The sequence below is a fragment of the Cucurbita maxima genome, unplaced genomic scaffold (genome assembly GCF_002738345.1).
Source record: "Cucurbita maxima cultivar Rimu unplaced genomic scaffold, Cmax_1.0 Cma_Scf00013, whole genome shotgun sequence".
Classification (NCBI taxonomy): Eukaryota; Viridiplantae; Streptophyta; class Magnoliopsida; order Cucurbitales; family Cucurbitaceae; genus Cucurbita; species Cucurbita maxima.
Window position 1 is genome coordinate 2,945,292 of NW_019272029.1, and position 12,947 is coordinate 2,958,238.

The following is a 12,947-nucleotide window of genomic DNA, read 5'->3' on the forward strand; positions in this document are numbered from 1 at the left end:
ATTTGAAGGGACAAAATTGGAAATTTGGAAGGAAAAAGGAAAAGCAAAGGGATGGGGACAGCTAGGGTTTGGTTATTGTCAGCCTAAAACATGTAATGTGCTGTGTATCCTTTTTTTTCTTTTTTACTTTTCTGTCCTTGTGTAATGGCATGCGTTAAACTACTCATCATTACTTTTTAATTGCCCAATAAAGGAATTACCTTTTTCACCTTCTTTCTATATATTATTGTTTTTATGTTTTTTTTTTTTCCTATTTAACTTGGATTAAAAATTAGAAAGAAAAAAAAACCCAACAAAAATAGAAGATTGAGTTAAGTTGAGTTGGGTTGTGAACTCTATTCGGGTTGCTCGAGTCAACAATTTAACCAACTCAATCTGTATACATTAACACCTAAGTAAACAAGAGATACATGAATGGACTGAGAAAGTAGTCTTGAGGGTAAACGTGTTTTGTTTAGAGCAATTTTAAGTGGGGGAACTTATTGGAAATTTTACTGAGATACATATGAATGAGGATAAAACATGCTGAAATGACTTTGTATTAGTTGATGGGGATAGTTTTCACTATTAGAAATGAACAGTAATTAATGTGACCATCTTGCAAGGGACGGTGGTACCGAATACAGATTCCGAATCTTGATTTGAATCTTAGGTATGAGTCGTTACGGATTTTCTTTGTAATTTGTTTTTTTGAATTAAAGGAAAAAAAATGTTTTTTATTGCAAGATTTTAAAACAATTCACATAATTTAATGAGATAAAATACAAAAAGTCAAAGACCAAATTCCAAGGACATTGACAAATTTTCAAAGCAAGAGCCCAAATCCTTATAAATCAGGATCTAATTTCTGACAAAATTATTTGAATTTTAAAATATTATTTAAAAAAATGAAACTATAATAATAATAATAATTAATTTGTGGATTATAAGTTAATTGGGTAATTAATAAATATTAGTCAATGTCGAATTAATTCATTTTTTTTTTTACTTTGATGCCGGTCATAGCGCCATTCCATAAGCAGGCATGTGTTTAAATTAATTAATTAATTAACTAACGGTTACTTTTGGTTTCATCCAATACCCACATCCCACGTGGTTTAATTATGTATGATATTTTTACCTATGGTTAAAAATATGAAAATATGTGTTTAATTTACTCTTAGTAATTTTAATTATTAATATGTCAAATCGTATGTATATTTAGTTGGATTGAGTTGCTAAATTGGAACGGAGCGACAATGAGACATGAAGGATAAGAAAAACGAGAGACGGAGAGAGAGCCTACCATTGAGGAAGAGGTAGACGTGGTGGTTGAAATAGAGAACGAGGTGGTTCGAGGAATAGAAAGGAAAGAACTAGAGCCATAGCTAGTTGGGTAAGAGGCAGTGACAAACCGAAAGAGATTAGAGGGACGAGAGATGGGGGTCAATGACGAAGAGACAGACTTGAGAGGAACGAAGATAGTCGAGAGAGACATAACGCTGGAGACAAATAAATAAAAAAACTTTAACTTGTAATGTAATGTTATGTTATCTGAGTCTGATTCAGGTCAACAACAAAGCTCCAATCCTCGAATTGAATTGGGTTTTTGTTTTCACGAAAAATCCAATCCAATCGAACTCAAATTAAAAAAAAAAAAAAAAAAATTAACCAAATCAAATCGATTAATTAGATTTAGATTTTTATTTTCTCGAGGTTTTGTTTTTTGAAACCCTAAATGATATGAACAATATGAACAAAACGAGACAAAATGGTCAATCAAAAGCTACAAACTTCAACTAATTATATTATTTTTCCCAAACCTATTCTCTCAACACCAAATTGTTTTTTTCTCACAACAATTTTATTTGGGAACGGGAATCAGATTCTCTTTCTCGTCTTCTTCCTCTCTTCCATTCAACTAACCAATTTGGAAGATTCCTTCATTACCCACACAAGTTAACGTTAAACGTGCCTAATTTGATTCATAATCCAACACGACATTACCATGCTCATACCTAACCCATCTCAAAACATAATAAACCACCTCACTGTTGCTCGAGATTTAAAGCTCGAAAGCTAACGACTTACACAATTACCATACCAAATATATAAGTATAAAACACAACATTGAATGATAGAATGTACGAAAAATCTTTTCTCGAGCTCAAGTACTATTTTTTTTAAATCAGTGTCGTGATGTAGCTGTGAATTTTCACGTGGCATGTCGAGTTGAGAACCGATTGTTTTGTGAATGAGAAAGGTAAATAGAAAAAGGGTGAAAAGATAGAAATGCAGGCAACAAATGGTCCCTCAAACCCACACCTTTACACCCACCATTACCATTTTTTCTAACCTTTTCCCCTTGCCTTTTTGTCTTCCCACTACGGAATTTCGATCCCTATCTCGATTAGATTTAAATTTTTCTTGGACCAATCTAAAATTTCGGGTTAGTTGAGTTAGTGACATGAACAACTAGAATAAAGTTCACAGTCCAATCTTAAGGTTGTGTTGTCTAATTGTCATTTTAATTATTTATGTTCGAAACATTCTTAAAAATAATTTTAAACTATCTAAAATTGATATTTTGAGTTGCAAATCCTAATTAAATGTTTGAAAATAAAAAATAGACGTTTTAAAAATTAATGTTGGACTCTTATTAAAAATAATTTAAATAAATGCCTCGAACAACCACTGAGGTTGATACTCAAGAAAAATTATGATTTGACTGAGTAAATTATTGAATTAAAAAATCTCGAATTAAAAATACTCTTAATTAATTTTAAGAAAGTATTAAAATACCATTCAAATGGTAATGTTAAATTGTTTAAATAATAAAATTTAAATTTCTTTATGATAATTAAACGCATTATTGGTGCTAATCAACTTCCTTAATCATTGATTGGACTATAATTACGGATTTAAAAAATGTTATTTTCTCAAGTTGGGAAATTATTAATTATTCTAGTTTGAAAATTTCAACAATATGTTCTCAGGTTAGAGTTTGGGCTCATCTGATCCATTACGGCCCATGTTTAAGTGGGCTTCATTGAAGTAGTTAAAGCCCATACTGGATGTTCAAAATAGATAGAACAATAAATATATTTTATATTTTATAGTTCATGGAGAATTTATATATTTATATTTATATTTATATATAAAGGTGGAATACCTGTATGTGTATTAGGGTTAGGGTTCATAGACTATTTAAAGGTTTAAAGAGAGGTTTTTCAATGTGTATGGTTAAAAATAAACGTTTTTTTATAAGGATGTGGAGACCCATATTTTAAACACGTTGAGGGAAAGTCTAGAAGGGAAAACCGACCATGTCTAACGGTAGACTTGAGCTCTTATACATACATTGGCCGGTACGGCTGCTAGTCGTTTTCAGAGGTAAAAATACAAGATCTGATGGGTATAAAATTGAAGGGGATGGATGATATGAAATATGAAGTATAAGGTATAAATTTGAAGGGGATGGATGATATCAAATATGATCTGCCAATTGGATGAACTCACCATATTCTCTGGCATTTATAATCTTTGTCTTCTCCTTCTCTTATCACCTGCTCTGTTTTCCCAAATTCCAATTCCGATTCCGATTCCATTTCATTATGAACAACCACCAATCTCCGCCGCAACACTCCGCCGTAATCCCCCCTCAATTTGGGGATTCCGATCACTGTTTCTGGTTCGACGATTCCACCATCCTCGACATTGATTACTTCGTCAAAACCCTAGCCGGAATCAACGCCAAAGGCGTTCAATCCGATTTAGTCGCCTCTCTCATAACGCATTACGCTTCCAAATGGCTTCCGGATCTCTCCGACGAACCTCTCGATTCACACAATTCCTGGTTGAATTTCACTAATTCGACCCATTTTAAGGAATCGCCGGAAACTATCACCAATTCCTGGATGAAGAAGAGATTCTTCGTTGAGACGTTGGTTGGAGTATTGCCGCCGGAGAGGGATTTGATTCCGTGTAATTTTTTGCTGAGGCTTCTCCGGACGGCAAATATGGTGGGAGTAGAGCCGCCGTACAGGGTGGAGCTGGAGAAGAGGATTACTTGGCAGTTGGATCAGGCGTCGTTGAAAGAGGTAATGATTCCGTCGTTTAATCATACGTGTGGAACGGTTTTGGATGTGGAATTGGTGATTCGGCTTGTGAAGAGGTTTGTGAGCTTGGATGACGGCGTTAGGAGCGGCGCCGCCTTGGTTAAGGTGGCGAAGTTGGTGGACTGTTACCTTGCGGAGGCGGCAATGGATTCCAATTTGGGATTGCCGGAGTTCGTTGAGCTCGCCGGTGCTCTACCAAGCCATGCTCGAGCCTCCGACGATGGTCTCTACCGAGCCATTGATACCTATCTCAAAGTAAGGCTTCTTTCCCTTTGTGCACGCTCTTTTAATTAACTAAATAATCAAATATTCAAAATTAATTTTTATAAATAATATTCCATTTTTTAAAACTAATAATAATACCCATTTATTTAAACACATGGCTAACAAATCAAAATTTTAAAAAATAAAGTAAAATTTCTAAACTTTTAATTTTTTTATTCAATTATTTTTTAAAAATGAAATGGTTTATTAAATATAAATATAAATAAATTTTATATTTAATAAAACTTTAAAACTTCTTGATTTAAAAAAACTTTCATAGCTTAAAATAAAAAATTAGATTTGTAATTTAAAAAGGTAATTTTTTTTTTTTTAAAAAAGGGTTTATTTTAGAAGGGGTAGAAAAGGGAAAGAAATAAGGAGGAGTGATTGTCGTGTGAGAGAGGGATGTGGGTTCCACGACCTTAATCATTCCTCTTGTCCCATTTATGGAGGAGAAAAGGTGAATTTTTTTTTTTTTCTTTTCACGTAGGTAAAAATAAATTAATACTTTGGTTAAAAGTCGAATTTTTTAAATTTTAATTAATACCGTTAATTTTTTAAAAAAAATTAAAAAATATTATTATCGTTAATAATATATTTAAAAAATACTCCTAAACTATCTAAATTGATATTAATTTTTTATTAATACTACTTTTAAAATTTTATGGATATTTTTTAAAAATATTTTTTTTATTTAAATATGAATGAAAATTTTAAAGTTTAAAATTATTTTTTGAGCTATGTATTTTCATCCAAAATTACATAAAAATATTTTGAAGACCCTTTTAATAGTTTAATATTATTATTAAAATTTTAAAAATTTAGAAACATTTCTAAATACTTAAATAGGTATTTTTATTAATTTAGTATATATATATATTAAAACTGGTTTTGTTTCAAACAATTTTCTTTAATGATAATTACTATTTCTCAACATATTTTTTAATTAAAAAATATAAAATATTATAATAAATCTAATAACATTTTATATTTTATAAAGAATCGAATATAATTCTTAAAAATTCAAATTTAAATATTATAAGATAATCTCTAATATTTAAAATTTTATTTATTTATTTTACTAAATAAGTAAGTAAATTTATTTATTTTACTAAATAAGTATATATATATATATATATATATATATATATATATAAAAATAAAGGGAGTGAGATGGGTCCTATATTAGTTGAGGTTGGGATAGGGACGGTGACTAGAAATATAATTCATATCTTTTAAGACAGATCTTCAAAATTATTATGTGAATGATGAAAATACCTTCTAACTCAACTCGTAGCTAGAGAATTATCTTAAAGTTGAGATGACGAACCGAGAACCGAGTGATTATATATGTATTATGGTATCTCAGGCACATCCGAATGTATCAAAGCAAGAAAGGAAGAGTGTGTGCAGAGTAATGGACAGCAGGAAGCTATCAACAGAGGCATCACTCCACGCAGCTCAAAACGAGCGCCTCCCAGTCCGAGCTCTAATCCAAGTCCTCTTCTCCAACCACACCAAACTCAACTACCGCCACCTCGACTGGAGCGGCTATATCGGCGGAGCACGGAGCCCCTCCGCCGCCCTTGACCACCTCCCCACCAGGTGCCAATCCAAGAGAGAAACAACTGCCCAACAGATGGAGATTAAGAGGCTCAAAGACACGGTGGTGAGGCTGCAGAACCAGTGCAATCTAATGCAGGCTCAAATGGAGAGGCTGTCCGAGAAGAAGAGGGGGTTTTTCAAGTGGAGGAGGTTTGGGTTTAAGAACGCCGAGGAGGCGGACAAACTTGATGCTCGCGGCGGAGATGTGGTGGAGGAGGAGGCGGCGGGGTTTGGGGGACACGCGCCGGTGGACATTAAAGCCAAGTTGGTCAAACGTAGGACGCCCAACAAGACATGGAGGAAATCTATGTCTTGAAAATGCGTTTTTTTTTATCAATGTAATCTAACCTAACGATTTCTTCCAATTTTTATGCATTATTATTATTATTATTACAAAAAAAAAAAAAAAAAAAAAAATTTATTTTATATAATACTAATATTTTTACTTTCTTTATTTCACACGGGTACACGAATTGAGTTTACATATGCAAGTTCTATGGTTGTCCAGACACCTGACAATCGATGGGTTAATTAGCAAACTCACATATATGAACAATAATCGTAATCAACATGTAAAGTACACCTGTGGACTTCTACCTCCCGTGACACTCACTACAAGAAGCTATGGTTATTCGGACCGTGACACTCACAATAATTGTCTCCCTATGGTACAATTATAAGTCATAAAATATCATAATAAGTTCTATGGTTATTCGGACCTTGACAATTGAGTCAGGTTCATAATTAGAGGTTAGTTAGTGAACCCCGTCTCTGTATAATTGCATACATCATAAACAAAGTTTCAGACATATCATATTAATCTACACATGAATACCTAGTCATTAATTTCAATTTATAGGACAATGGTACACATACTATATTATTGAATTTTCTTTTAAAGATTAGATGTAATTTTGTAAGATAATTAAAAAGAATTTCGAGGGAAATTTAAAGTTATTTTTATTAATTTATTTAAAGTTTAATTGTGATTAGAAAAAGTAATAAACAAAGGATATTTCTAATTTCAGAGCGAAAAATAAATAAATAAATAAATACTGCGGCAAAGGATATTTTTCAATTTTATAAAATTTCCATTTTCTCGCGTTCAGATATTTTGGATAAAGCTTAAGGTGCAGTAATCAATGGCAATCGGAAACAAATCAGCAACATTTTGTGTGTTTAATCATCAATGGGTTCAAAGCTGGACGTGCCGTTATCCACTACAAGCCCACAAAATTCCCTCTTTCTTAATCATTAAACCCCTCTCAAAACCCCCCAGAACAATGCCCTGTATCTCCGGCCATGGCGGTTTTTGCTCAATCCTCTAATGTTCTCACCTATCTTGACCGTTCCAATCCCCAAATCTCCAACAATTACAATCTCAAAGCCCTATCCTTCTCCAAAAATCTGCAAACCCACAAGCAAACGCTAAGAAAATCTCAAGAAATCTCAGTCCTTGGCGCCGCGGTCTCTAATTCCACCTTCAATCAAACTCAGAACTTAGAATTACAACAACTATGCCTTCTGGGGAAGCTAGAACAAGCGGTGAAACGTATGGAATCGATGCTAGAGCTCCGGATTGAGGTGGAAGAAGATGTTTACATTGCTTTGTTGAGGCTATGTGAGTGGAGAAGAGCGCCCGATGAAGGGTCTCGAGTCTACGGAGGTGTTTTGAGCTCCAAATCTCGCTTGGGCGTTCGGCTTGGCAATGCTTTATTGAGCATGTTCGTCAGGTTTGGCAATTTAACTGATGCCTGGTATGTGTTTGGTAAAATGTCTGAGAGGGATGTGTTTTCTTGGAATGTATTGTTGGGTGGTTATGCTAAGGCGGGGTGTTTTGATGAGGCTTTGAATTTGTATCATAGAATGTTGTGGGCTGAAATTAGGCCTGATGTATATACATTTCCCTCTGTTTTGAGAACTTGTGGTTGCATTTCTGATATAGTTAGAGGCAAGGAGATTCATACGCATGTCATAAGGTTTGGATTTGAGTTGGATGTAGATGTGGGTAATGCTTTAATCACTATGTACGTGAAATGCGGTGACTTAAGTAATGCACGGAAACTGTTTGATAAAATGCCAAAGAGAGATAGGATTTCATGGAATGCCATGATTTCAGGGTACTTTGAAAATGGAGGGGGATTGGATGGATTGAGATTGTTTTTCATGATGCGCGAGCTCTCAGTCGATCCAGATTTGATAACTATGACTAGTTTAGCATCTGCTTGTGAGCTTCTTGGTAACCAGAGATTAGGGACAGAAATCCATGGAGTTGTGGTTAAATCCGAGTTTGGGGATGATGTTTCGATGAACAATTCTTTGATTCAGATGTATTCGAGTCTTGGCCATTTGGGAGAAGCAGAGAAAGTCTTTTCACGAATGGTGTCGAAAGATGTGGTATCGTGGACGGCGATGATAGCTAGCTACGACAGTCACAAGCTGCCTCTTAAGGCTGTTGAAACTTACAAAACTATGGCATTAGAGGGCGTAATGGCGGATGGGATTACTTTAGTTAGTGTATTATCTGCTTGTGCTTGTTTAGGCCATTTGGATTTAGGTATAAGGCTTCATGGGATTACCATCAAGACTGGCTTCATATCACATGTCATGGTCTCAAATGCTCTCATTGATATGTACTCAAAGTGTAAATGCGTCAACAAGGCCTTAGAAGTATTCCACAAGATCTCGGGAAAGAACGTCATATCTTGGACTTCACTCATCCTTGGTCTACGGATTAACAATCGAAGTTTCGAGGCGCTGTTTTTCTTCCGTCAGATGAAGGAGTCAATGAAACCAAATTCTGTAACTCTGATTACAATCCTATCGGCATGTGCTCGAATAGGAGCTCTAATGTGTGGAAAAGAGATTCATGCACATGCTCTACGTACTGGTGTTGGGTTTGATGGCTTTTTACCTAATGCTATTTTAGACATGTATGTAAGATGTGGAAGAAATGTGCCTGCACTAAACCAATTTAACTCGCAAAAGAAAGACGTGACGTCGTGGAATATACTGCTTACGGGTTATGCCGAGCAGGGACAAGGCAAGCTTGCTGTTGAGCTATTCGACGAGATGCTTGAATTGGAGATTAACCCAGATGAGATTACCTTTATTGCTCTATTATGTGCCTGCAGCAGGTCAGGTATGGTTATGGAAGGTTTGGAGTACTTCAATGAAATGAAAAACAAGTATAATCTGACTCCTAACCTGAAACATCATGCGTGTGTGGTCGATCTACTCGGCCGTGCTGGGCAATTGGACGATGCTTATGATTTTATACAGGATATGCCAATCGAGCCGGATGCAGCCATATGGGGAGCCTTGCTAAATGCTTGCAGAATTCACAGAAGCGTTCAGCTCGGAGAACTTGCAGCGTCACGTGTATTCGAAAAGGACGATAAAAGCGTCGGGTATTATGTTCTTCTCTGCAATTTCTATGCTGAATGTGGTAACTGGGAGAAGGTTTCAAAAGTTAGAACAGTGATGAGAGAAAGAGGACTAGCGGTAGATCCTGGTTGCAGTTGGGTGGAAGTGAATGGAAAAGTTCATGCTTTTCTCAGCGGCGACAATTTTCACGCTCAGTCAAAGGAAATTAATGGGGTTTTGGATGGATTTTATAGCAAGATGAAGGAAGCTGGTTTGGGAGATTTGAAGAGTAGTGAAGTTGAATCTTCGAGAGCTGACGTTTTTTGCGGGCATAGCGAAAGGCAAGCCATTGCATTCGGGTTGATCAATACTGCCCCGGGGATGCCTATCTGGGTGACGAAGAACATGTACATGTGCCGTAGGTGTCACGACATGGTAAAGTTCATCTCGAGGATCGTTCGTAGAGAAATATCAGTGAGGAACGTCGAAGAGCATCACCATTTCAAGGATGGAGTCTGCTTGTGTGGGGACGAGGGATATTGGGGAAAACCTGGTACAGGATGAAACTATTTTTTGAGATTCTACATAATCTTAATCATTCATAGTGCAACGACGACATCGAGGCAGCAGAAGATCATTTCCTGGTTGCTCGGACAGTGTACGAACAAACCGATCGAAAACGATACCAGAACATGCTCGTGCGGCCATGGACGTCGTTGAGGTAAGCTCTCTGAAGGAAATATGTAAAATGGAATCCATGTAGCTTTAGTATATCATTATATGAAATTCCCCATTAGAGTAACAAGCTGAAGTATTCATGAAAATACTTGATAAATTACAGAATGAAAATGCTCATATTAGTTCGTTCGTTCGTTCGACCATTGTCATTGGTTACTCTAAAAGTAAGGAAAATTAAGGATCCAACAACCAACCATTACTAATATCAAAAGGGACGAGCAGTGTCGGGTGAGATGGGTGGCATCTGCGAAGTGGTCTGTTTGCCTTACAAGTTAAGTTGGGTCGATTTAGTTTTTCGGGTTTTTGGAAATTATGAGTAATAATTTTAAAATGGGTACCTTAGATATTTTGTGTTAGTCTGAGATATTTATTACTGGAAGGAAAGGACATCAGATAAAAGGTGAAGAAGTAGCGTAGCTTGGAACCACAATTGAATATTTGAAAATGAAATGAATATTTATACATCAAAAAATATCTCCCTTTGATATTTGTGTACAAAATTTTTAATTTTAAATACTAAATTAATTATACCATCTTACTTCATTGATTAATCATATTTAAGCATTATATTATTTTTAGTTTACTAATAAAACACTATTTTATTTTATAGATGCTAAAATATAAAACTTATATTAAAAATCTAAGTTTATTATTTATCATTTTTTCAAAAAAAGAAAAGAAAAAAAAAAATCTTTGGTATAAATTAAATATTCCGGTCCAACCATTTTTGGACACTCTCTGGAGATCGGCTTTTGCCACAAGGGAGTACGCCATCGGCCGTTTACCAACTATGGAGGAGCCATCTCCCGACCAATCTGCCACCGTTAACAGGTGGTTCCGCCGTCTTCCGGCGACCCTCAGCCCCAAAAATTCCGTCCTTGCAGAAATATCAGGTGCAGTCGGCGACCTCGGGACTTACATCCCCATCGTTCTCACTCTCACTCTGGTCTCCCATCTCGATCTCGGGACAACTCTTATCTTTACCGCTCTTTACAATATCGTTACCGGCCTCCTCTTCGGCATTCCGATGCCGGTTCAACCGATGAAATCCATCGCCGCCGTCGCCGTCGCTGAGTCTACTCATCTCACTCTCCCTCAAATTGCCGCCGCGGGCCTTTCCACAGCTGCTGTCCTCCTAATACTCGGCGCCACCGGCCTCATGTCCGTTCTCTATCGATACCTCCCGCTGCCGGTCGTCCGCGGTATTCAGCTCTCTCAGGGCCTTTCCTTCGCCTTCACTGCTATTAAATACATTCGGTATGATCAAGATTTGGTCACCTCTAAATCCGGTGGATCTCGGTCCTGGCTTGGATATGACGGCCTATTAGTTGCCCTAATTTCTTGTTTGTTTCTAATTTTGACCACCGGAGCTGGCGATTCTCATAATGGAGAACCGTCGTCTTCCGAATCGCATAATGGTTCTGAATCTCGTTCTGGCCGTCGCACGAGAAGGTTACGAATGCTATCTATGATTCCTGCTGCTCTGATTGTGTTCTTGTTTGGATTATTGATCTGTTTTCTTCGCGATCTTTCCGTTTTGAAATACCTTAAATTCGGCCCTTCGAAATTGCATCTTCTGAGAATCACATGGGAAGATTGGAAAATAGGGTTTGTAAGAGCTGCAATTCCCCAAATTCCTCTTTCGATTTTGAACTCTGTAATTGCAGTTTGCAAATTGTCAGGGGATTTGTTTCCAGATCGTGAAGCTTCCGCCATGAGTGTGTCCATAAGTGTTGGGATAATGAACTTCGTCGGATGCTGGTTCGGCGCAATGCCGGTCTGTCACGGCGCAGGTGGCCTCGCCGGGCAGTATCGGTTCGGCGGCAGAAGTGGCGCATCGGTGGTGTTTTTAGGGATTGGGAAACTGATTTTGGGATTGGCGTTTGGGAATTCGTTTGCACAGGTTTTGAGTGAGTTCCCAATTGGGGTTCTTGGGGTGCTTCTTCTATTTGCAGGGATTGAATTGGCTATGGCTTCCAAAGATATGAACAGTAAAGAAGAATCATTTGTTATGTTAGTTTGTGCTGCTGTTTCACTCACAGGGTCAAGTGCTGCGTTGGGTTTTGGCGTTGGGATTGTGCTGTTTCTGCTTCTGAAACTGAGAGAATTCGACTGTTCTTCCTGTTCTTGCTTTGGGTTTCACAAGATGAAGCCCGAATCTGATGCTGAAGAAGAAGAACAACAACAAGGAACCCTCTTGTTAGCTTGAAGAGAAAAACGGTGTGTTAAATCTGCATTGTGCTGTCACTTGTACATGTAATCTTGGTCATATTGGATTTCCATTTATAGATGTTCATCTATCATATTCGGAAGATAGATAGATGAACATCTCTTGTTAGCTTGAAGTGGGTTACCTACTCTTCTTTTAAGGGTCAAGTCCAACCCAAGTGGGATTCGAACCCACGACTAGTCGGGTAACCTTTACATTCCGAATTATGAATAATCTCCCCAATTAGGGTTCGAAACCTACGATTAGTTGGTTAACAATCGACAGTCGATTGCTTTACCACTGAGCTACTGATGAACCACGATTAATTAGGTCTCAGAGAATTCAATTTCCGTTCTCAACCAATGACCAATACGAGCTCAAGCTTTCCTTCGTAACTCTCAGAACTTCTTTGTAGAGGCTCTGTTCCATGTCTCAATTAGTGAAATTTTGTCTACTTTGACTCTATAATTTTATAAAACTATTTCGAAAATTATCATCACTAAAATAATTATTAAAAATAAAATTTTTGGAACCATATTCTTAGCACATCTAAAAAAAAATAAATAATAATGTTTAGTTTTGTCTGAAATTCCAAGGGATTTTGAAGTTAAATTAATTTAAAATAGATTGAACTCATCTAATTTGTCAAAATTAATTACCATTTTCTT

At 36.5% G+C, this 12,947-nt stretch overlaps 3 protein-coding genes across 3 annotated transcripts; all 3 read left to right on the forward strand.

Moving 5' to 3' along the window:
• Nucleotides 1-3,303: 3,303 nt before the first annotated feature.
• LOC111488485 (root phototropism protein 3-like) lies at nucleotides 3,304-6,332 on the forward strand. Its single transcript, XM_023136239.1, has 2 exons — nucleotides 3,304-4,352; nucleotides 5,731-6,332. The coding sequence occupies exons 1-2, from the start codon at nucleotides 3,489-3,491 to the stop codon at nucleotides 6,280-6,282; spliced, it is 1,416 nt and encodes a 471-aa protein (XP_022992007.1). The 5' UTR covers nucleotides 3,304-3,488; the 3' UTR covers nucleotides 6,283-6,332.
• Nucleotides 6,333-7,075: 743 nt separating this feature from the next.
• On the forward strand, nucleotides 7,076-10,191 carry LOC111488284 (pentatricopeptide repeat-containing protein At1g15510, chloroplastic). Its single transcript, XM_023135984.1, has one exon. The coding sequence runs from the start codon at nucleotides 7,269-7,271 to the stop codon at nucleotides 9,894-9,896; it is 2,628 nt and encodes an 875-aa protein (XP_022991752.1). The 5' UTR covers nucleotides 7,076-7,268; the 3' UTR covers nucleotides 9,897-10,191.
• Nucleotides 10,192-10,780: 589 nt separating this feature from the next.
• On the forward strand, nucleotides 10,781-12,668 carry LOC111488237 (molybdate transporter 2). Its single transcript, XM_023135932.1, has 2 exons — nucleotides 10,781-12,328; nucleotides 12,366-12,668. The coding sequence occupies exon 1, from the start codon at nucleotides 10,861-10,863 to the stop codon at nucleotides 12,277-12,279; it is 1,419 nt and encodes a 472-aa protein (XP_022991700.1). The 5' UTR covers nucleotides 10,781-10,860; the 3' UTR covers nucleotides 12,280-12,328; nucleotides 12,366-12,668.
• Nucleotides 12,669-12,947: the final 279 nt, after the last annotated feature.

Coding starts and splice junctions, on each gene's coding strand:
- LOC111488485 (XM_023136239.1), top strand. CDS start 3,489: ATGAACTCACCATATTCTCTGGCATTTATAATCTTTGTCTTCTCCTTC. Junction 4,353..5,730: donor CCATTGATACCTATCTCAAA/GTAAGGCTTCTT, acceptor ATGGTATCTCAG/GCACATCCGAATGTATCAAA.
- LOC111488284 (XM_023135984.1), top strand. CDS start 7,269: ATGGCGGTTTTTGCTCAATCCTCTAATGTTCTCACCTATCTTGACCGT.
- LOC111488237 (XM_023135932.1), top strand. CDS start 10,861: ATGGAGGAGCCATCTCCCGACCAATCTGCCACCGTTAACAGGTGGTTC.